Below are 24,173 nucleotides of genomic sequence, written 5' to 3' on the forward strand. Positions count from 1 at the left end.
AACATCAACAATGTTATTTTTGGTATCGAAGCCCAGAAGCAAGGGTTGCAAGGGGCGGGGAGTGAGAAAGATGAAAAGGAAATCATGGGGTAAAATATTTGTAAGAGAATCCTGGCTTGCAGGGGGTCATTCCCTTCAAAACTAGTATAACTTCTTTTTTTCTATAAAGATTTTATTTGTTTATTTTTAGACAGAGGGGAAGGGTGGGAGAAAGAAAGGGAGAGAAGCATTAATGTGTGGTTGCCTCTTGATCACCCCCTACTGGGGACCTGGCCTGCAACCCAGGCATGCGCCCTGACTGGGAATCAAACCAGGGACACTTTAGTTAGCAGGGGGCACTCAATCCACTGAGCCACACTGGCCAGGGCAAAACTAGTAAAATTTCTATTTAGACTAATCTCTCTCTTTCTCTCCCCTCCCCCCTCCACACATACTTCTTCCATTTTCTTCTCTCTTCTTGGCTGTCTCTTACGTACATTTCAGAGTTTCAGCCTTAAAAAGGCAGGCCAGGGGCAGTTGAGAGGACACAATCCGGTTTTTCTAAAGGGTCATGTGCTGCCATGTTGATTGGTCTTTTTTTTTTAATTAAAATACTTTTTTGTTTATTTTTAGAGAGAAGGGATGGGAAGGAGAAAGAGCCAGAGAGAAACATCACTGTGTGGTTGCCTCTCATGTGTCCCCTACTGGGTACCTGGCCTGCAACCCAGGCATGTGCCCTGACTGGGAATCGAACTGGCTACCCTTTGCTTTGCAGGCCTGCACTCAATCCACTGAGCTACACCAGCCAGGGCCAGTCTTTATTCTTTTTTTTTTTGAAGCATAGCTGCTCATGGTAGAACTTGTCAGGTTAACTAGTGTAATATATTTAACTAGAGCAATATACTAGAGTAACAGAGTAATAATGACTATAGTAATATACTAGAGTAATATGCTAACCTATTTTGTGTTAGCCTTAGAGAAAAATATCCAAAGTTTTTCATAAGGAACACCTTGTGAAAGACTTCAGATTCTTGAATGACCGAGAGTTCGCTACTCTGACAGTGATTCATCTTAACACTTCAGTTTGAATGTCACATAACCCTGATAACTTTGTGGAACCTCAATCTTCTTATCCCAGCCGTGCTGTGATTTTTCTTTCTTATGGCTCAGTATTGAAGCCAGCACTGCCTGATGGACATCTCTGTGATGACAGAAATGTCCTCTGTCTGTGGACAGCTAGAAGCTGTCCAAATGGTAGCCTCTAGCCCCAGGTGGACCAGTGAGGAATGTGAAGCCCTGGGGGTTTGTGACTTATCAGCCACCATGTGACTTACCAAGGGCCACCCTGGTGGTTAGTGACAAAATCTGAATGAATTTCCTGTCTCTCGCTAGGATGCGATGGTACCTCATGTTTAGATTTCATCTGGGCAGGGAAAAGAAGGAGCCATTTCAGAAAGGGAGGCCTGCTTTTTGCATCTAATGACTGAGCGTGTATATGGGAATAGTATCACCCCCTCTTGCCTTGCGTATAACAGGTGACATAGAAATTCAGCAGTGCTACAAACATAGGACTGCGGATTAGGGATTGGGGCTCAGAGCCAGAACGAACAGAGCAAATCCTGAGGCCCCTTCCCTGTCTGCCTAAGGCTGTTCAGAACAGATCTGAATGCTGCGCTTATTATTTATTCATCCACAGATTGAGTACCTACGATGGTCCAGGTAGAGTGGGTGTCGGGAGTAAAGAAAATGGGTGAAGACAGCTGCAGCATTCAGGGCGGCAGGACACTGTCCTCCGGGGTGCACAGGCCTGAGACGGTTGTGCCTTATCTGTGGGTGTACTGCTGGGTTAGGGCTCTGGAGGCCAGATCTGGGGTTGAAATCAGTGCTTCACTTACTAGCTCTGTGACCCTGGACACACGCCTGAGATTAGTTCAGCCTTCTCTTTAAGGAGAGAGAAAATGCGGCCATTGTTGCTAAGATTACCTAAAATCATGCACTCGAAGCTCTGAGCATAGTGCCTCCTTCACAGTGAACACTCGTTAACTGCCAGCACTCACCACCACTACTACTGCTCCGGTATTAGCATTATTAGACATAAAAATGAGCCCAGTGAGGCATAATTCCTGAGATAAAGCAGCCAAAGGCACAGTGATGAAAAGGGTCAGGACCAGAGTTTGAGGCAGGTGGGAGCTGGCTGCCCTCAGGAGGGAGAATTCACCTCTGGCCCCCACCCAGAGAGCACTGCCTCTGAGCCGGAGGACTGGAGTTCTGGGGGTGTGCAAGCAGAGGCCCCTGACCAGCAGGGGCGTCACAGGCGGAAGGAAACGTCAGGCCTGCCGAGAAGCCGATCCTGGCCACACCTGTAGTGTCGCTTCGGAAGTTTCCTGAACTCGTATTTGTTGTCCTGGAGGTGTCGTTCAGGATGAGGGTAAACTTTAAAGCAAACAATGCTGTTCCCAGCACCTGTTTTGGTGGATTCTACAGTAAGCGAAAGAACCCCCCGAGTTAGTGTTCCTGTCCATGATTCAAAGATCCCGCCGTTCACCCATCTATCCACCCATGCTGCGAACACTGAACACCCACTGTGTCCCACCGTCCCGAAGGCTCTCTTCCTTATACACCTTATTTTTCCTATTCTCAGTTCAAGGTAGAAAGTAGTGAGTGAGAGGCAAGATGCATGTTGGTGAGTGCGGTTAGGAGAGGGGATGACTCCTCCTGGCAGGTTTGCTCACCCAGCCCGGCAGCGGCAGCGGGTGGAACTGTGGGGACAGGGGGGACCGTGGGACTGGTGGGCAGCTCACAGCTGGGAGACACCAGTATGAAACAATTACCTACTGGTGGTGTGTGCAGTAGATGTCTGTGTGTGTATATGGAAAAACGGCTGCTTTATGCTATTTAATAGCTCCAGCCACTAGCATTGTGATGGGTACACACTAAGGGACCAAATGACTTGGGTTTTGTTTTGTTTTATTTTGGTAAATTGTGTTTAAAAGTCTGTTGGAAGCCGGCAATAAAAGCTTCTGCAGCGGTGGGGAAGCCCTCCGAGGCAGGCCTGAGTTGGAACCGGACGGAGGAGGAGTCTGCGGAAGGCAGGGTAGCAGCCTTCCAATCGCAGGGTCCTGTCCGGGTGAAGCAGGCGTGGGTGTTTCGAGAAGGGCGTGCTCCGGTGAGCAGGACGGCCACCTGGGGAAATGTTTGCAGTCCCAGTCCAGTAGTTGCCTGGGGGCATCGCGGCGACGCTGCCCTGCTGGTCCAATGGGAGCACGCCCAGGACCTCAGGCTTAGCTATCTTTAAAACACCCAGCGGGGCGCCCCCCAGGTACCTCGCAGGTACCCCCAGGTATCTCGCAGCGCTCAGCTATCCAGACTCCGGTGAGTATTGCACACACTTAAGGAAACTTTGACATAGAAGCGGCTCCATGCGCAGGTCCCTGGTGGGGAGGAGGCAGGAGGCAACAGGTCCCGCGGCCGCTGGCCTCGCCAGCACCTCTAGGGCAGATGCCTTTCCGTGCGAGCCAGCCTCCTCCCAGAGCCTCTCCGGAAGCCTTCCCGGTGGTCCCCGAAGCAGCCTCCTTCATCATTCATGAGCCGGGGCCGGGAAGCAGGGCTGCAAGGGCAGCGGTAGAGGGTCACGCTGGCCGAAGCGGGAGCTGGACCGGGTGCAGGGTGAGTGTCTGCGTCCTCACCCGGAGGAACCTGGGGAAACGTCTGGGACCCGGCAGGGGGCTGAACGCACCCCCTTCTAGAATGCTAGGGGCGGGGAATGGGAAACCGAAGGGTTCTTTCTGCGCCCTTCACCTCCCAGTCCTCTGAAACCCCGCCGGGACACCTCGGCAAGTGATGCGAGCCCGAAAGCAAACACAGGGGCCACCGGGGCTGCCGGACCGGCGAGGTGGTCCAGGCACCCCGCCAGCCCAGCGGGACTCCGGGCAGGGTGAGATGCGCACAGACTTTGCCGGCTGCCTGGTGGGTCTTCTTTTCATTCACTGGAGGGGAGCCGGAGGCTGTGGTCCCCAGGTTCTGGGCGGGGAGTAGGCGCAGGGAGAGCGAGCTGGACCGGGACCGGACCCCAAGGCCATGGGCTCGATCTCGGAAGAGCAGCGAGCAGCGGACAAAGAGCAGTTTCGTCAGGAGCTTGGGACCTGTTCTGCAGCGAGCGGGTGCTGGGGTGGCACCGGGGGCGCGGGGCGCTGAGCCTCCTGAAGGGTATGGAAAGCGATCACCTTTCTCTGGTTTGCCAAACGGAGTACGCTGTGCACGGCACCTTAGCACCGGGGAGCTCTGGGGGCAGTGGGAGGCCATCTCCCCGCTTACGCCAGGGAGCGCGCTAACCCCTGACTTGAGGCGTCCCCTGCCCGCTTTGGGTGCAGAGCATGTGGGGGCCTTCGGCGACTTCAGATCCAGAACTAGGTGCTGGGGCGCCCCCGGCGGTAGGTGCGGGCCGGACAACAAAGGGAAGCATGGACAGAGGAAGAGCCTCGCGTTGTGGGCGAGTCGGAGCCAGAGGTCAGTTTCCCCGAAAGCCTGCACGGAGAGGGGCAAAGGATCCCGTCCCAGGATGGTACTGCGGTGGGGGGGGGCACCCATGCCAACCCCAACTGCGGAGCCCGCGCGCTCGCTCGGGGCAGCCGAGTTACTCCGGCAACCCCCTCCCCCAGGGGTCTGGCTAATTCCTGGATCCTCGCGTCCCGACCAGCCCTGCAGCCCATTCTTTTGTGTCCGGCTGTCTGGAAAGGCACCGGGGCGGAGGGAGCAGGAGAGATGGGGGCAGAAGAGGGTCGGCCTGGCGGTGGCTCAGAGAAAAAGCCTGGGGAAGCCAGGGCCCCAAGCTTCCTGCAGCAACAGGTTGCGCCCGCAGCACGCGGTGGCTGCTGACGACTCCGGGAGGTTTTCCAGTCCTGCAGGCTGCTGGTACCTTCATAAGGATAAGGTGTGTGATCGGTTTCCTTAAACTTACCTGCCCTGCGCTGCAACATAGTCCCCCGTGGAGACACAGCCATCTGCGGCCATGTGTTAGAATGAACTACCTGAAACTGACGTGGGTTTGTTTGTTTGTTTGTTTGTTTTTGTTTGGGAATGGAAGACTTGAATATCACCAACTTCGCATGATTCAGCTTGTGGGACCTTACTCCCTATGAGTCTTTCCTCGCTCCTTCGCGAGTTTTCTCTTTTCAGTATCTGTGGGGCCATCCTCTCTTGCTGGGGTCAGGGTGTTGGTGCTGGCAGGAGCACTACAGGCTTTTATCGACTTCGGGCTGTGTGCTGGGTGCCGGACTTGTTCCACCTCCAACCCTCGGGGCGACTGGAAGCCCCATTTCATAGATGAGCAAGGGAAATGTGGAGAAGGTATCAGTCACACTCAGACTCTGGACTCCAGCCGCGCTGTCTCTTCAGCAGCGCCTTTTGCTGTTGCTTCCTTGGTGCATCTCAATGTTTTTTTATGGACGGCCCTGCGATTCTGTGCCGGACTGTTTCTGCGGGTCTAGGACAAGGACACAAGCAAGTGCATCAGAAAAGGCAGGTCCAAACAGTAAAACTTTAAACCAAATACTGTTTTGTTGACTATTTAAAATATGAAGGAAATAGGTTTCACAGAGGGACCAAGAGCTACCTCTGAGATTTGTTAAAGGCCAGGGTGTTTTGTTACAAATAAATGGTAGAAGCCAACGCTGGTCATTGTATCTGGTGGCTTAGAGAAGGTGCAGGAAGGTGGGCCAGGCAGGCTCAGGAGCCCAGGGGAGCAGGACTCAGGACCTGCACCAGGACTCCTGAGTGGTGCATGGCCATGCTGTCACCTGGAGGAAACTCTGGATGTGGCTGCTGGCACTGCAGAGGAATGAGAAGCAATCTCTGCCTTGATGTGCTTCTCCATCACAAGCCCAGGAGACAGCATCTGAGTGAGTGGCTGAGCCGGAGCCACCCCCCACCCCCAGGGCACCATTTGGGCACCTCAGCTGGCCTCACAATGAGAGGCAGGGCTTGGCCACCGAAGACTCACAAAGGTGGGCTCAGAAGCCAGGTGGCTCCCATCATACCCACTCCCACCCCCGCAAAACCCCAGACGACAAACATCCAGTGCAAAGATCCTTTAAAAAGAAATTCCAAAAAATGTTCAATCAAAAGAAGAAATGAAGCTGGATGGTCACGGTGTTGGCTTTTAAACCAGGGTTTATGGAAGGAAATGTCCCACTCTGGACCTCAGGCCCAGAATCACATGAGGTATTCGCTTAAATTTCACATTCTTGGGCCCCTTCCCCAGTTTGAACTCATACTGCATTTGGAGTGAAAACTGAGGATTGTCACCCCCATAAACCAGAAAAACAGTTGAGACAGTTTTATTAATCAGTCTGGTACCTAGGCAAGAAGATATCCCCCAGGAGAGCTATTTCCAAAGCCTGCAAATTTGGGGGGTCCCAGCACAAAGTACAGCCCCTAGAAGGGTAGACCAGTTGGCTGCCTCTGTAGGCGGAAGTAGCCAGGACTGTCCATAAACAAATGTTTGATGCCATTTCGAAACAGGTCAATTAGGCCATTTTGTGAGTCTTCCCTTCACCATTTGATTTTGGCAGTCAGTCCTTGTTGAGTGCCTACTGTGTGCCTGACTCTGTGGGCACAGCCCACACAGCAGCTGGCCAGTGCGGTGCACAGTGAGAAGGGCAGTTCGCAGCCTTTGCCTTGCCTCTGCTGTCCGCGGTTGTGGTTGGAAAACTGGAGGCGTCTTTGGAAAGTGGCGTGAATGAGCCGGGCAGCGGTCAGGAACTGCGCCGGTTCTCAAACCTTCCGTGTTTGAAGAATTCCCTCACCAGGGGAGCTTGTGAAACATGCAGGTGAATGGCCCCACCTCTAGAAATCAGTTCCGCTAGTCTCATTTACAATAAACAGCTCGTTTCCCCGATGGAGCTTTGGGCCCATGAGGGTTTTCCTGGATTTGGTGCCAGCAGCTCCCGGAGCTGCTCTCAGGCTCACTTGCTGTGTGTTTGTGTTTCGCAGGGAGGCACCCACCCTCGGCACCCAGGTCAGAACTGGAGTGAAGACCTTTTCTTTATTGGCTTGACTTTTATCAATTGTCTGGTGTTTCAGACACCATGAGATTTTAATGTTTTCGTAAAATGTACTCTGAACTTTAAGAGGGGCCGACACACTGGAGCAAGGTGTAAAGGCGTCTGGGCCTGGGGCTCCAGGTGCTGCCTCTGCCACGTGCCCCTGACACCCCCACGTGCCCTGCAGCAGGAGGCAGCTTCTTCTGTGGGACTTCCTCTCCCGAGCCGGGGGTCTGAAAGTCCGTGTATTCCTGCCTCTCCCACCGGCCTGCTGCCTGCGACTCTCCCTGGCCCAGGCTTGGCAGCATTACCAGGAAGTCAGCCTTTCTTAGCAGCTGAGCCTTTAATCCTGCAGCTGCTGTGCTCCCTGCCTGTCCTTCAGCCGAGAACAAGATGCGAGTGTGTGTGTGGTCTGTGTCCACAGGTGCACGAATGTGTGTTCGCACGTGTGGCTTGTGCGTATGTAGCGCGTCAGTGTGTGGTGTATATATGTACATGGTGTGTGTTGGTGTATGCATATGTGGTGTGCTGCACGTACGTGCTGCATGAGTCGTGTGTGCCCGTATTCATACACGATGGGGCAAAAGTAAGTTTACAGATATTTGTGTGGAAAATAATACAATAATTTGTAACAATATGAGAATAAAGTCTGTTTCACGTGCTCTTGACTATGAACCTACTCTTGCCCCATTCTGTATATACGTGTTAGTATATAAGTGTGGTGTGTGCATGTAGTGGGTCAGTGTGTGGTGTATGTGTACGTGGTGTGTGTGTGTGCATGTGGGACACGTGTGTGTGTACCTGCCTGCCTGCTTAGAGTAGCCCTGTCCTACCGGAATAACCACACACGCCTCGTGTTTCATACACGCTTCATATGCTATTCTGTGCAGCCCTGGAGGTTTCTAGGCCGAGGGCCTTGCAAAAGCCGACACTTTGTCTTTTTCATTTGTTCTCTCTGGAAACGACCTGATGACTGGGCAGGGCCCTGACCTCCTGGTAGAACCAGTGAGAGGCTCGGGCTGCAGAGCCTCAACACCGTGTTTGCAGCTGCCATGCCTGGCAGGGCCAGTGCCTCTTGCGAACAGGTACCAGGGGCCTGGGCGTATCTGCAGGTGAGATGGAGAGCAAACGTGGAAGCTCGGGGTTTACAAGGGTCATCCTGGGATCCACTGGGGGCTCTGAGCAGCCCTGAGTTGATAAAGAAGGAATTGAGGGTCACTCTGTTGTGGCTCTCTGCAGAAGTAGTTGGAGTGGGGCGGGTCTTAGAAGACCAGCAACCTCTAAGGGGACTCCATAGGAATTCACATCTTCCAAATAGCCCATGAAATCCCACCTCCTCCTCCGACTTGGTGGAACGGAGGCAGTGGGTCCACTGGCCCCTCGTACAATGTGTCACTTTCTTGATGGTCCCCGTCACAGGGTGGGTTTCAAGAGCACCTTGTCCTTATTTTGAAAGTCTGTGAGTGTCTGCTCTATGAAATAAAACCGGGGGTTTCTGACACCAGGACGGAGGGGACCAGCACAGCTCCCAGTTGTTCTGGTAGGTTCTGTTTCGGTTCACTAGTCTCATGCACCGGCCCAAGTAAGTCAGCAATCTTGGCTTATTTATTCATATATTCAACAGTATTTTCTGAGGCCCCACTCTGTGCCCTGCCTCGGGTTCAGTTCTGAGGAGCAGGGGCCACGTTGGGTATTTTCAGTAGACACTGAGTAGGGAGCTGCTTTTAGGATCCCTGTGCTTTTCCCGCCTCTCCCCGAGGGTGAGCGGGAGTCCCGCTCCACCCTGCATCTCATCACCCGGACCCCTCATTGATCAGGTGGTGACTTGGGGGCACGGGCTTCCATTGAGACGGATAAATTCCAATGTCGCCCCGTGAGATTTTGGTCCTTGCTGTTGAGACCATGTTCTTCTAGTTTGGGTTGGGGGTCAGTGGAGAGGGGATGCTTGAAATGAGATCGGTGAGCAAGTCAGTGGAATAAAAGGCAGAGTATGAGTTATCTCCAGAGACAGGGGAAACTACACAAACTTGGAAGAAAAAGGGGTGCAGTCTACTGTTGGGGGCCTCCTGCCTCTGACTGGAGCCTGAGAGGGTGGGCTCCGCAGGGAGAGCCTCAGGGTCTAAGATTGGGCTCGGAAGGCAAACTGCTGGGCTGGAGTCCTGCCCTCACCTTGAATCAGCTGTGACCTCAGGCAAACCACTAAAATCCTCTCTGTCAGTTTCCTCATCTGCAACATGAGATAATGCCTTACATAAGATCCTACCTGTAAAGCACGTACCACAGTGTCTGGAATATAGTAAGTGCTCAACAAATGTCAGTTTCCAAGACTGCATAGCCATCTCTACACACCCGGTGTTCTTGAACCCTTAAGGAGTCTGAATGTGGCCCCTGGCAGAGGAGGGAGGGCTGCGCATTTTCCTGTCCCTGTGGCTCTGAGTCAGCCTCTGTTTGCCTCCTGGCCACGCCCCGCCCCCATCCAGATTAGGCAGATGGGCTTGCTCTAAAGCCTGCAGCTTCCTCTGGGGCAGCTCCGGGGCCAGGCAGCTGCTGTGTGATCCACTGTCGCCCCTTGTCTCCCTGCCAGGGATGCTGCCTTGAGCAACTGACCCCTCTGGAGGTTGCGCATGCCAGCCCGGCCAGGAAACGGAGGACTCCGCAGACCCAGTCCTCCCCACGCTTCTTCTGCACAGAAACGCACGCTCCTGGCTCATCCTCGGCTTCCAGAACCTCTGAGGCCGGAGGCCCCCAGTTCTACCTTATGTGTGGGGCGTCTTGCCAGCCATGACCCTGACACTCACCTTCCTGCTGCTGCTGGGGCTCTGCTGGAACACCATTTCCGAGGGGCCTCCATCATCCTCAAGGAGCCCCGCTGGTCTGGAATTTGAATTGCCCTCAACGAACTATGAGACCAAAGACTCTTACACACCTGGGCCCATTGGCGTTCTCTTTCAAATGGTGCATGTCTTCCTCCACGTGGTGCAGCCCAATGCTTTTCCAGAAGGTAAGTGGCGGTGGCGGCAAAGATAGACTAGTTCTCCGAACAGCCGTGCATACACACTCAACAATGTTCATTAATGACAGCGCGGCCACTGTACATTATAGTCATTATTAAGGATGAGGGTCAAGGTGGTGAACTGCGTAAGAGCAGGAAGGATTTCCACAGAAGTTAAGAAAAGTGGTACCAGGTTCAGGAGGTTGTCGAGAATGCGATGAGAAGAAACAAAATCAAACTATGTGCTCTGGTTTTCCAACTCTTTATCCTCCTCTCCTTTTTTTTTTCTTTTTTCTTATTCTCTTAGGCTAGAGCGATGACTCATTCTCAAGTACACGCCAAAGGTAAAACTTAGGGTAAAAATGCAGATTCTCTGTCATCAGATGAGAAGTTAATAATGACCTCATGGCTGAACAATGCAGCACTTCTCTATCCACCACAAATTGCCATTGACATTGCTTCCAGCAAGGACAGGCTCGGCCAAACCCACGCACCTGAGGGACCGTGCGTTCAGTTCTCAGAGTTTGCAAGGCGAGGAGGGGTGGCCCTTTAGGTCACCTCCATGGTATCTGGTGCTTGTGTCCTTTACACCTGCAACTACGTGGGCTTCTTGCCATTGCTCGCCCTCCTGGGCTGTAGCCAGAGCCTTGGGGGGGGGGTGTTTTCAGGGACAGGGTTAGGAACTTTACACGGGTCCATGGCGAGTCTGCTACCAGGGTCGGCAGCCGAAATTTTTGTTGGCTTAATTTTAGATCTGCCCCAAGCTTGTTCTTTAAACCACACAGATCTGAACACTATCATGATTACTAAAAATTGTAAAAATTGTGGAAATTTGTATCATCTTCCTTAGCTTGTCAGCTACTGTTTGTAAGAGAGAGAGGGGGATGGAGGTGGGGAGAGAGGGAGAATGTATTTAGTAAACTTTAGTACTTGTTTATATTATGGGCAGTTTATGGATTTTCATTAAAATACATTTATATCGAAATATTTTTACATGTATTTGTCTTAGACCAAGCAGATGGAACAGTTTTAAGTGTAGTTCTCATTTTTCTTAAGTTTAAATTTTGATTTAATGAAATAAATTACTTTGTGCCCTGTTGTCTTTAAAAAGATTCCTGAACACTACTTACTGTTTATGTAATTGCTTAGGAGACTAAATTTGAAAATCCAAAAAAGCAGAAGTAGAAAATACACTGAGTTTATTTATTTACTTTGAATACAAATTCACTGTTTTCAATACATATCTCTTTATTCGTAGGCGTGATATAAATATTACTGAATGAACACATACCTACTAGTGTTTCCGCTGGCTTCTTTTTTATGTAAGAGGCATAGAGTTCAGTTGTTTATTATGAACTTACAATGATGTCTTAAAATGTGTCATTGTAAAGCATATCAGATACTGAGTTAATCCTGTAATCTCTTTCCATATGTTGTTCTATTTCCCTTCCTCCAGATTTCAGAGGAAGACTTCCTTGCACAATTTTACAAGGAAAAAGGAACATTTTAAAAAGTCTTCATTCAAATGATCAGGTTAAAAGATATTCTATTTCCAACGCCTTCTAAGGTTATGAGCTCCAACATCATTATTAGTCTAGAAGGAAAATTCTGAAAAATTTAGATCCCACTGTAATCTGAGGGAGTTAACCTTGTTTGTCCCCTTGACTTTATTTAATAGTTATTATTTCAGAGAAAGAAATTCTCAAAAGTTTCAAGAGTAGACCAGAGCAGACCAACATTATTCCATTCAAAAAATAATTCTTAGGGCTATTGAAAAAATATAATTTCTTAAAGGGGACTTTGCCCACAACCCAGGCATATGCCCTGCCTGGGAATCAAACCAGTGACTGGTTGGTTCACTGGCTGGTGCTCAGTCCACTGAGACACACCAGCCAGGGCATAAAGAATATAATCTTGAACTCTTGAATCAAGACTATGACCTTGGAATGTCGTTTTTTTCCACCACCCCATTATTCATATTCTTTCACCCAGTTACTGGACTTCCTCATAGCCTCAAAGTGCCCAGTGGATGCCTTGCTGCACAATAGACCCCCGAGGCCAGCGTGGCTTTTGCATGTGGGGCCAGTGCATTTCACCATTGCCTCCTCATAGGTAGCCGTCTGCGAACTTGAAAATGGAAAAATAAAAAAAGAGGTGGATTCTTGCGTGTTTACTTCACTAATTTATGGTAATATACTAACCAAAATAGAAGTCTTTGGGGTGAGCCCTCGAGGGAGAAGACCCTGCTTCTCTCTTCCAAGAAGATATTATCCCATAGGTATAGTCTTTCACTGGAAAGAGAACATGTGTTCTGATGCCAAGTCCCAGTGCAGGAGTGGGAGGGGAAGAGAGGGCCCTGGAGGCTGGGTTCCCTCTGTTCATGCCATCGGACTGGGGAGCTTTCTACTTTTACGTTCTGTGTGCAACCAAAACGGTATACCAAAAAAAAATTTTTTTTTGCATTTGGACCTCTCTAAACAGAAACACATGTTTCTGTTATTTAGCTAGTACTTGAGACAAAGGCTTCCTTAACTTCCTGGGAATAGAAAAGCTCAGCTTAGGGAAGGCCAGGAAGACGATAGCTGAGGTAGGTGCTCTGGAATCTGGCCGGGGTATTTCCTAACGACCTGCCTGGCCTGAGGCTGCAAGAGTGATGCAGTGTCTGCAGTGTCCCGGCACGGGCTCACCCAAAAGAGAGGGATGGGAGGAGTCCTTTGTCCCTGTTGAGGGCTGGATGCCCGAGGGTGTTGAACACCCTTTGTTCCAGGGAGGGAAGGGGCATGTCTGGAGAGTGGAAGAGACTGTGGTTCATGGTGGACCCCTGAGGTGGCTGTTCGTGGACTAAGACCACCTCAGTCAGGGAGCCAGAGAGGACAGGCAGTTCAGGGAGTTTTGCAGAGGGAAGGAAACTGAGGAAGCTGAGGCTGCACAAGCAGAGGTTTCATTCATCCAACAGGCATTTCTTGAAAGCCCTGCTTTTGGTGATGGTGCACCATGCTGGGCACTGTGAGCTGGTGAGGAAGCAGGATTTGGGGAAAAGAATCTCAGCAGCTGGCGAGAGAGGTCACAGGGAGGCGGAGGCTCTTGTAGTGGGTGCAAAGGGAGGTAATAATGAACTAACTCAGAACAAGTTAAACATAATGGGGGGAATGGAGGCCGGATCCACTTTCCGTCCAAAGGACTGTGTTTAAATCCTAGCTCCCGCCTATTGCCTGCTGCATGATCTTGGCCAAGCTGTTTCATATTCAGAGAGACTGTTATAGTCACATAGATGTAATGTGACTATAAATGTAACGTACTTTACAGTGTGTATCTGTGAGGCTTACCTGGCTGTACTAATATTATTATCTGAGAGGAAACACTGGCCAAATTTGACAGTTAGTTTCCAGAGGGGAGGTGGATAAAGGAGGTGTCAGTAAAACTTCTGGTGTCTCCAGGAGGGGTCAGTAAAACTTCTCTCGCTGCTTCTCCCTCGGGGACATTCCTCTGGGAGGTACCTTGGAAGAAGCGGTTCCACTACTTTTGAAGTTAAGTGGCTGTGCCTCCTGGCAAGCGCCACGGTAGCAGGACTGGAGGAAGAAGCCAGGGCTTGGACACAGGGCTGCTCTGCTGAGCGGTCTCTGCTCCTCCACTAGGACATCGCCATCTCACGAACTCTCGCTTCCTCTGCTCCTCTCTCCTCTCCTGCTGTCCCTCTTGCCCACTGTAACACCACGTCTTTGCTGGTGTTTGCTCTTTGGAATCTCCCAGCAGCTTTGAGTGGCAGATGATCGTGGTAGATGGTGGTCTTACTTCTCATTTGAATATCCCTCCCCCACTTACAGATGGGAAAACTAAGTCAGGATGAGAGTGCATGTTCTGGTCACATGACTAGCCAGTAGAAGGCTGACAAACCCATCTCCAGGACTAGCTGTCACTTCTCTCTTCCCCCGCTTCCCTTGTAGATAATTTATTTCTCTTTTATTTTAGCATAGTACTTGTAAACTGACCGTGGGATGCTATGAAAAAAAATAGGAATTTTTACACATTGACAGTGGACATTGCAGAAGGTTACCTGGCATAGAGGGTGAGGTGAGCCCTTTTCAGTCTGCTGTGTCTGTGACTAATCGGGCAGAAATGGGGACCCAGATCAGAGCCATCGTAATGAAACAAATGAAAAAAGAATGTCCCCTCTGCTTTTATTTTTTTTAGAAATTCTCTAAAATTATTCTCTGCCCTTTTTTTTTGTATATTTGTAAGTTAATATAGGATGGTCGTTCTGCTTCCAACAGCATTGGAGGCTAATTGGGTTTGCGCCTGGGATTTGACGGTGTGAGAGCGGAGTTGGGACAGTGGCAGAGTGGGAGGAAGGGAGATGGTTTCTGCGGGACCTGCGGCGCCCTCAGGGTGTTCGGTTACGTGGGAGCCCCTTCTGGTGCAGGTGACAGAGACCTACCCACCAGCTAAGGCGATCGCAAACAGGAGTTTATCATCATATCATCCTCTAGTTTCTCTGTGTCTGGGATGCTCCGGGTTGGCCCTCCGATTCTGAGTATCTTTGCTGGGTAGAGCAGCCTCGGCTGTAGGTTTCTACTTTTCATGACTTTGAATATTTCTTGCCAGAGGAGTTCATCATTGCCAAACCATTATTACATGAAATGATAAAAGGACTTATTTAAGAAAAAGAAGTAAAAATTGGTTAAGTAAATAATGATGTATTCTTACTGTGGGGCACTATGCAATCGTTAATATTATTTATGTGAATAAAAAGAAGATCCAAACTATGAACAATAAAATGGCAAAAAGTACAAATCTATTGACAATTGAATCTAAAAAAAACAAAAGCAAACAAGAAGAACAAAGAATGGTGGATACGGAGAGCATTTTGATGGTTGTCAGATGGGAGGGGACTGTGGGGATGGGTAAAGAGATGAAGGGATTAAGAAGTACAAATCGGTAGTTACAGAACAGCCATGGGAATTTAAAGTACAGTGTAGGAAATGGAGCAGACAAAGAACTTACACGCATGACCCGTGGACATGAACAATAGTAGGGGGATTGCCTGAGGGATTGGGGGCTGCTGGGTGGAGGGAGAAAAATCAGGACAACTGTAATAGCATCATCAATAAACTATAATTAGGAAAAAAAGATTTCACAGCATCTCATGCACTCAGGGAAGGGGTCAGGCACCAGGGACTAGACCTTGAACTCTTGGGACTCTGCCTCCCACATGGGAGCTCTTCTCTGCACATAACCATTTCATTCCTCCCCTCCTGACCCCACCTCTCTGGGTTCCCCAGCTCCTGCTGTCTCAGAGTGGAGAACCAGGCTGCCAATGTTACAAGTTTCAGGCCGGCTTCCTGGGCAGTGGCTGGGCATTTTTTCTCTTTCAGTCCCAAATCCCAATTCAGTCCTGCCTGAGCCAATCAATACCTTTGGGTCCACAGAGTAACTGTGACCAAGGTCCCAACTCCTGGGCCTGACGCTGTGAACCATCACTATCCTCACAGCGTCACAGGCAGGGAGGTGGTTCGCAGGGAAGCGATGGCCAGGCCGACAGCCATTAAGTGTGTCTATGTCAATATCCATGTAGAACCAGGATGTTCTATCCAACACCTGCATGTTCTTAAGTCAGACAAAGCCGGCACTGTCCTTTAGAGCATGTGACTCATACTGGCAAAAGGCCTGGCTCTATAAGGTCATGGAGGGAAAAAACTAGTATCTATTGCTCCTTCCTCCCCATGTCACTCATGCTAGACAGTCCATAGCGGCCACCTCTTCCCATCCTACCCGTTGTAACAGCAAACAGCTATTATGTGCCTCCATGCAGGAATTTGAACAACTCCATGCTCTAGGAGCTAGGTACCGTTACTCCCATTTTATAGAAGAGGAAGTTCAGGCCCAGAGAGCCAGCTGACTTGCCCAGGGTCACGTGCTGGTCGGTGGCAGAGACGGGGTTTGAACTCTAGCTGGCTGTAGAGTCCAGGCTCACAGTTGCCAGTTTTATTGGGCTGATAAGAAAAGTGAGACTCAGGAAGGTTAGGGGACTGTTTCAAAGCCAAGCACACTGATGGCTAAGTGGCTGAGTCAGGCATGGACCGAGGGCCCTGTCATGGCCAAGCCTGGCCTCATCCCCAGGGCTCCATGCTGCCTTTGTGGAGGGTGCCGGCTGTACAGACTGCATTCATCTGTCCCCAGAGACCGGCAAGTGCAGGGTGGAGTTGGCCAGGAGGTGACAGACGTGTCTGCAGACTGTAACAGGGACGCTGATCCTCCTTACACATCTGCTTCAGAGTGCAGCTGTTTCAGCTCAGCTAATACACTGGGGGCCAGCTGACTGCATTCCCATAAGCTTGTCTGCGAAGTCCTGCTGCCCTGCGCTCCTGCCTTCCCTAAGGAAATGAGCGGGGCGGTGTGCACTATGGGAGATGCCCGCCTGTCCTGAAAAGACTCAAGAATGATGTCCTTTAATACATGCAGGAACCGAGAGATTAAGTACAACTGTAAATAGAGAGAGACCACCCCAGGAGCTGCTGGGGGAAGGCAGCAGGGTAGTAAGCGTCGCTTGTCCACTGGGGTTGAGGAGAAGAAAAGTCCTAAAGTGTGCAAGTGGAGGAGGAGTGGCTGCAAAGTGTGGCCTGTACAGGGTCAGAACCACGAACGGTGGACCTTGCCAAGGGAGTTGGCTCCTGACAGCCTGGCACATGCCCTCTGCTAGGCTGGGGTCTGGATTCCAAAACAAGCCTCAAACCTGAGCCGTGGGGGAGAAGCTCACCTTCCGGAGCCACCGCCTGGGGTTGAATCCTGGCTCTGATGTTCACTAGCTCTGTGACCTTGGGCAAGCCACTTAAACTCTCTTTGTTTTCCCTCTCTAAAGTGGAAATAATAATAATAATAATAATAATAATAATAATAATAATAATGGTACTTCTGGGGTCATCATAATATCTACATAAATAATATTTACAAAGCAATTACAACAGTGTCTGATATATACAAAGTGCTATATTAAATGTTTGTTAAATAGCTATGAAAGTATAGGATCCATATGCATTTAAAAGCATTTACATTACTCTCAGGTCTTGGTGATCACCTGCACTGAAGAATAAGTCGTTATCTGACCCCCACTGTCTTGTTTTCCTAAAGCTGCTGCAAGAAATCACAAACTGGGAGGCTTTAAACAACCTCAGTTTATTCTCTCACGGTTCTGAGGGCCAGCAGTTCACGGTCAAGGTGTTGGCAGGGCCATGCTCCCTCTGAAGGCTCTCGGGGAGAAGCCTTCCTTGCCTCTTCCAGCCTCCCATGGCTCTGCCTTTCTGCACACGGCCACCTCTGTGTCTCTGGCGCAGACAGCTGTCACTGGATTTAGGGCCTTCCCTTTGTCCAGGGGCATCTCAGACCCTTAACTTGATTACATCGGCAAAGACCCTTTTTCCAAAGCAGGTCACCTTCCCAGGTTCCCAGGGGCAGGGCTTGGACACAGCATTTTGGGAGTCGCATTTCAACCCACAAAACTTATGACATGGTTCTTTAGTCTTCGCCACCAGCTCAGATGTTAAGCAACGGGCCAAGGTCCTATTTCTGAAGGGCAACGAAACCAGATGCAAACCTGACTGATTGCGAGTGCTTGTATGTCAGTTGTGTAAATATGTAGTGAACTCCTACTGAGTGTGAAGCCTGGTGCTGTTGGGCGGAGATGGAGTTGATGGGGTTTCTCTGTTCCCAAAAGGCTGACATTGAGAGAGGAGACCTTCACGTCCACAGCGGGCTGTGATGCAGGTCAGGCTGGTCGTGCTCACTGTCAGGCCTGAGTAGTGTGCTCTTGGCTGGCCAGAGGAGGGATTAATCATGACGGGGTGATCAAAGAAGGCTTCATGGAGGAAGTAGCCTCTGAACTGAGCCCTGAGGGTATGGAAGGGTTTAGGAGGCAGATAGTGTTCCAGGTAGAGCATTGTAGGTATATAAGCAGAGTTATATACCTGCTTGCAGCAGGTGATGCAAGTTAACACAGGGGCTCATAGGATCTGGCCTGGAGAGCAGTGAAGCCGGAGCCCTGCACGTCTGGGAGGTTGTAAGGCCACGAGCCTGGGGAGTAGCTTGTAGGCAGATGGCAGATGGGCTCTAGAGTGTCATGCCAACGCATCTGCACAAGGTTCTACAAATCCTAAAGAGTGGGCATGGCCTGTAACCTTGGCCAAAGCTACAGGAAGGCCGTGGGGAGTACACATGTTCCACGGAGGCTGTTCCCAGAAATTCTCCCGTGCCCTCGGGCACCAGTGGTCTGGCTCAGGGCTTCTCCAGCTGTGCATTTTGGACCAACAGCAACAGCATCACCTGGGAGCCTTTTAGAAGTGCAGGTATTTAGATCCTATCCCCATGTCTACTAAATCAGAATCATTTTTTTAATTTAAAAAATATTTAACTTTTTGCATTGACGTGTTAATGAGCATACAGCAAAGTGCACCTGAACCTACCGCTTGATAACTGTTCACAAACCGCACACATCTGGTAACTAGCGCTGAGATCATGCAAAAGCAAACGAGTTTGTAGAAGATTCTCTTATTTCCTAGAACCTTCCATTATTTTCTGTCCCCAACTCATTGAGATGAGGCATGACCTCATCTAAACAATTGACAGTCAGGAGCAGGTTACCCCTTGGTTGGGTTCACCAGGGTTACCCCTGGTGAACATAGTATAAACTTTTTGGTTTCTTACTTCTTTTACTCAGCATTTGCATTGCGAGATTCATTCATATTGTTGCATGTCGTATAAATATTCATTCTTATTACTGTATACTATTCTATCACATGAATATACCATAATTTATTTATCCATCCTACTGCATTGGCATTTGAGAAATTTGCAGTCGGAGTCTGTTTTAGTCAGCTTGGGCTGCTATAACAAAATAGCAAAGACTATGTGGCTTAAACAATAGATATTTATTTCGTATAGTTCTGGAGCCTGAAAGTCCAGGATAGAGGGTCAACCGATTTGGCGTGAGTCCACCTGGTTTGCAGGTGGCCGCTTTTTTTCTTGGCAGAGGGAGGGAGAAACAGGTCTCTGGCCTCTTCCTCCTGTTATAAGGGCACTAACCCCATCCTGAGGGCCTCCCCCTCTTAACTTCGTCTGAATCTAATCATACCCCAAGGCCTCACCTCCGAACACCATCACTGGTGATTAGAGCGTCAACATATGAATTTGGGAGGAACTCAAACATTCCCTGCATGGAAGGGCCATTATGCAGAGTGTGGCTATGAAGGTATTGTATATGTCTTTTGGTGACTAGATATATCAATCAAATCCTTTAAACATTTTGTTTTATTAATTTTTAAAAGATTTTATTTATTTCTAGAGAGGGGAAGGGAAGGAGAAAGAGAGGGAGAGAAACATCAATGTGTGGCTGCCTCTCTCATGCCCCCTACTGGGGACCTGGCCTGAAACCCAGGCGTGGGCCCTGACTGGGAATCAAACTGGTGACCCTTTGGTTAGCAGGCCTGCACTCTATCCACTGAGTTATACCAGCCAGGGCTTTATTTTATTTTTGAGAAGAGTCTGATGAGTCCTCATTTACCCATCACCCAAGCTTCAACTTTCAACTCAGGGCCAGTCTTGCTCTATGTCTCCCTCTACCCACTTCTACTCGCCCCTTCATTCTGGAGCAATTCCTAGTCCTTCCATCATTTATCTGTGAATACAGCCTCCGACAGAAGTAACACCTGCCTGAGTGTGGTTGGTAGGGTAATAACACGGGGGTAATAATGTATAGTTTTAATATGAACATTTCACCTGAAATGCCCTATGGTGTGTTTGAGTGTGATATCGTTATGTTACAGAATTGCCCGCTTACGATTTTGTAATAAAAAGGGGTGTTATTTGTAGTGGACCCTATATTTCAGTATGTGTCTCTTAAAGTAAAGACACAATATTATCATACTGTAGAAAGTTAACAATAGTTTTTTAATATAATAAAACATTCGGGAAGTGTTTAGATATTTTAACTGTCTCATAAATGCAATTTTAAACAGTCTGAATCAGGACCCAAATAATGCCTATCCATTGCAACTGGTTGATAGGTCTCCTTACGTTTCTTTTGAATTTATAAGATGCACCTCCGTGTCTTTTTCCCCCTTGCAATTTATTTGTTGAAGAACCTAGTTACTTTTCCTGTAGCATTTCCTGTAGATTGCTGATTGTATCATCATGCACTTCTTAACATGTTCCTCTGTCCTCTGCATTGCCCATAAGCTAGTACTTATGAAGGTCAGATGCATGTTCATCTTGGGTCTAAACAGTGTATAGATGGCATCGCACCTTTGCATCCGGCAGACATCTGTCTGGTTGTCTCTCTTCGTAATGGCAGCAGCATTGGTGATCACCGTCCATTCATTCATAGCAGGTCCAGTCCTTTCCAACTCCTTGGCAAACATGTTTTCACGTATATGAAAACTCTTTTAAAAAAGTTAGATACTTTACCTATTCTGTAACTTGAATTTTTCATACAGTGAACTTTTCCCCATAAGGATGTTGACTAAAATAGAGTTTTAACAAGGAACCTAGAACATTCTTTCACTGATCTTTTGATGTAGGGCCCAGGGCCTAACGTTATTATAAGTTAATTCTTTGAAGTTTTACGATTAGTGTTTCTGATATGAACAGCATGCACCCAAAGCATCCTCTCTATTTTAAGTTTTATTGTTTTGATTTCTTTGAAGTGGAGCAAAACACTTAGAGCTCAGTGTTTTAGATTTATAGTTTATTGTTTTCTCCCCAGGCTTTTATGGTTTACTCACACGTAAGTTCATCCAATTGACTGGCTGTTAGGAGGTCCTAATAGAACATTTGACTTCATTTTTAATGGTCATTTTTTATGTTCTTATTTCTTCAGTTCATGTAATATTTAATTACTTATTATACATTAAGAGGCAGAAAGAAACTTGGGAATAAACCCAGTGTTAGGGGTTGAGTTTTCCTGTCTCCCAGTCACCGAAATTTACATGCTGTGGTCCTAACCCCATGACCTCTGAAGTTGGCTGTATTTGGAGATAGGATTGTTACAAATGCCATTTGTTAGATGAGATCAGACTGGCGTAGGGCGGGCACCTAATCTGATAAGACTAGTGTCCCTGTCAAAGGGGGAATTTGGAGACAGGTCCACATACCAGCAGGGCTCCCTGTCACAAGACAAAAAACGACCGGAAATCAGGCGCAATCTAGAACAGCTCCTTCCCTGGGGCCTCTGAGGGAGCGTGGCTCTGTCCACATCTCGCTCCAGCTGGGCTCTGTGCCCCACAACTGTGGGGCAATAAATTTCTGTTGTTTAAGCCACTTCATTTGTGGTGCTTTGTTACAACACGCCTAGCAAGCTAATGCATCCGGTAAGTGCGCAAACGAGCAGAAGACAATTGCAGGGAGGGCCAGGGGCCCCCAGCAGAGGTGGTCACCTGGCCCCTGCGGACTGGGAAAGCCATGTGTTCTGAGGGAAGGAGCTGATGGCCAGGTGACCTGGTCAGCTGGGAAGTGGGGTTCATTCAGCTCCTAGAGTCTCTACTGTACATTTATATACATCAGTCATGCCATTCATTCATTTAACGGATTCCAATGCATGTGCTGAACAGTAAAAGAAATGAGAAATAAATAGTGTAACTGATTATTTCCACCTTTTCACAACTGTATCATGTAGTACTCACCTTCACCAACAACTTTAAAAAAATTACAACTCTGCCACTGCTTGTCTGAGACAAGAGATTAAAGGGCTTTCGCAGCCCTTTGGGTTTGGGTTCCCTGCAGTCTCTGCCTGACTTGAGGACCTCACTTTTTTCAAGATCAGACAGATACCTCCTTCTGTTGCCTCTGGTCCTTCACTTGCCTCCTGGCAAATTGTTATTTCTTCAAACTTCCCTCGTGATTCATATTCTGGAAATCTGGTCCCTCCTATCTCATTGTTTCATCTGTACTATTTCTGTTTATAAATAAAAGTTTTACTTATTTACACAGTTTGGCATGTTTAACATGGCCTTGTAATAGTTTTAGGTCTCGCCCTGGCTGGTGTGGCTCAGTGGGTTGGAGCATCAGCCTGTAACCGAAAGGTCGAGGTACAGTTCACGGTCAGGGCACATGCCCAGATTGTGGGCTCCGTTGATCCCGGTCAGGGCGTGCATGGAAGCCAACCAATCGATGCTTCTCTCTGGCATTCATGTTTCTCTCTCTTCCTTCCTCTGTCTCCAAAAGCAATGAAAAAAAGGTCCTCAGTGTGGATTAAAAAACTAGCTTGCAGTCCTATCTTATACAGCTAATGATACCAGGGTGCCCAGAGCATCAGAAGTCCTTCATAATTGCTAGCTTTTATGTTGGTGTTTTGAAGCTTTGAAGAGATTGCACTCTCCCACTCCACCAAATTTCTTTGACGTCCCTGAAATCCTGGTGTCACGAGGACACCGCTGGGCTGCCAAACAGTAACACCCTCAGGGCCTCGTGCCTTTCTGGAGTGGGCTGCTCTTTCACATTTTCTTGTTAAACATCCCTCACTGTCAGGTTGTCACTGACTTTTTACTTCTCTGCTGTCAGCTGCCAATGCCTCTCCACTTTCTTCAAACCCTAATGCTTTGTGTCACACACTTTGCCTCATACAACTACCTGGGGAGCTGCTATGGTGGCCACGTTTTTCCTGCAGAATTCAGAGTGTGTGGATTTTACGGTAGTTATTTATATCGCAGAGACTTGAAACTCTATTTCCAAGATTACTGCTTTTTTGCCTTCATGGCAAAACTCAAGCTTACAATATTTTAGCCAACAGGATGCCCAGACTTAACAGTAATTAAGTATTCCGTGAAGAGTGCAGGACATGAGGAACAGCTGTGGTGTGGGGGCCAGCGTGTGGGTCTTCACTCTACAGGTGACAAGGGCTCCTGGGGACACCTGACCTGAGAGGGGATAAGTATTGAATAAATGCAAGTTGTCATATGAGTCCAGTTGCAGGCATTGCTATTAAATAGTTACTAAATAATAGTTTTAATAGTTACTAAATAATAGTTTTAATAGTTGTTAAAGTAACTTAAAATGAAGTTATTTCTATTTTTACATATAAAGCAATGCATGTGCATAAAAAAGCAAATGACAATTAAAGGTAATGATTGCTAACAAGGTTTTTATGTAGCCATTTATTCAGTCATTCATTCAGTGGATGTTTAGATGCTGCAGACCAGCCACAGCAGGGTCCAGAGATCCCAAAAGGTGGGTAAGGCGTTGGTGATGGGTAACAGATGACAGCAAGGCTCAAAGACAGTGAAGCTCTGTTCTGTTTATTGCAAGTACAAGCAGGTTTTTATATTTCCATTTTAGGTAGTGATTAACATTTGCAGTATAGCATGATCAGTTAAGCAAAAAAATCAATACAAAGGTAACCAGGAAAAAATACAAGAATTTCCACAGTTTCAGTTACGTTAAACAAAAGTTGTTTTGACCAGGAGAGCCATTAATCAGACAATTTGAAATAGCTCTATGTACAGAGTTTGAATGTCTTATTGCTTATTAAAGTTTCTCAGAATTTGTCATGGGGCAAAAGGATACACTAGATTGAGTAAAGGTAATAGGAAATTTATTATAAGGCCTTTGTGATGTCTAACTTAGCTATCTATCCTTTTCTGTCTAAAATGTTTCTCTGTATACTATAAACTCTGACTCTTTAGTAACTATTTCTACGTATTTAGTTTGTAAGAACTAGCCAGCTTTTGTTATTTCTTTGCCTGTCTAATCGATATATATTCTTATTCAAGGTAAAGGAGGGGCTGTTACTCCAACTTTTAGACATACAAGGACTATTTCATCAGAGGGAACTTTGTTCTCTGGTCAAGAAATTATTTTGTACAACTTCACTGGAATTATGCGAATCAATGAACCTGAAATACAGGTGTCTAACAATCCCACCACCTTTTGATCACCAAAAAAACATGTAAAGAGAGATAGACAGGAAATCCAGCCACAGTTGCCTCTGCCTTGCAGATGCATCTCAACTGTCCCGACCTTGTCAAGGGGTTGCTGGCCGGCTCCGGACACTCAGAGAGTGCTTTCCACGTGCCGGGCTCGGTTCCAGGCTCTGGGGAACAAACACCCATAGAGTGTTTTATACACACACACACACACACACACACACACACACACACACACACACACTTTTTTCAAAAGGG

General features: G+C 48.3%; 1 protein-coding gene across 8 annotated transcripts in view; it reads left to right on the top strand.

Moving 5' to 3' along the window:
* Nucleotides 1-3,140: 3,140 nt before the first annotated feature.
* Nucleotides 3,141-24,173, top strand: part of PROM1 (prominin 1) — an 89,977-nt gene continuing 68,944 nt past the window's right edge. For 3 of the 8 annotated variants that reach the window (XM_053672453.1, XM_053672458.1, XM_053672456.1), the window contains exon 1: nucleotides 9,530-10,020. In XM_053672453.1, the coding sequence (XP_053528428.1) occupies nucleotides 9,801-10,020 (220 nt within the window). In that variant the 5' untranslated portion in view covers nucleotides 9,530-9,800. Of the gene's footprint in view, nucleotides 3,352-3,443; nucleotides 3,646-4,388; nucleotides 4,486-9,529; nucleotides 10,021-10,318; nucleotides 10,356-24,173 lie in introns of those variants that run through there. The other 5 variants (XM_053672459.1, XM_053672460.1, XM_053672455.1 and 2 more) reach the window with 4 other exon arrangements.

The sequence above is a fragment of the Artibeus jamaicensis genome, unplaced genomic scaffold (genome assembly GCF_021234435.1).
Source record: "Artibeus jamaicensis isolate MK-2021 breed Jamaican fruit bat unplaced genomic scaffold, CSHL_Jam_final contig_76, whole genome shotgun sequence".
NCBI lineage: Eukaryota > Metazoa > Chordata > Mammalia > Chiroptera > Phyllostomidae > Artibeus > Artibeus jamaicensis.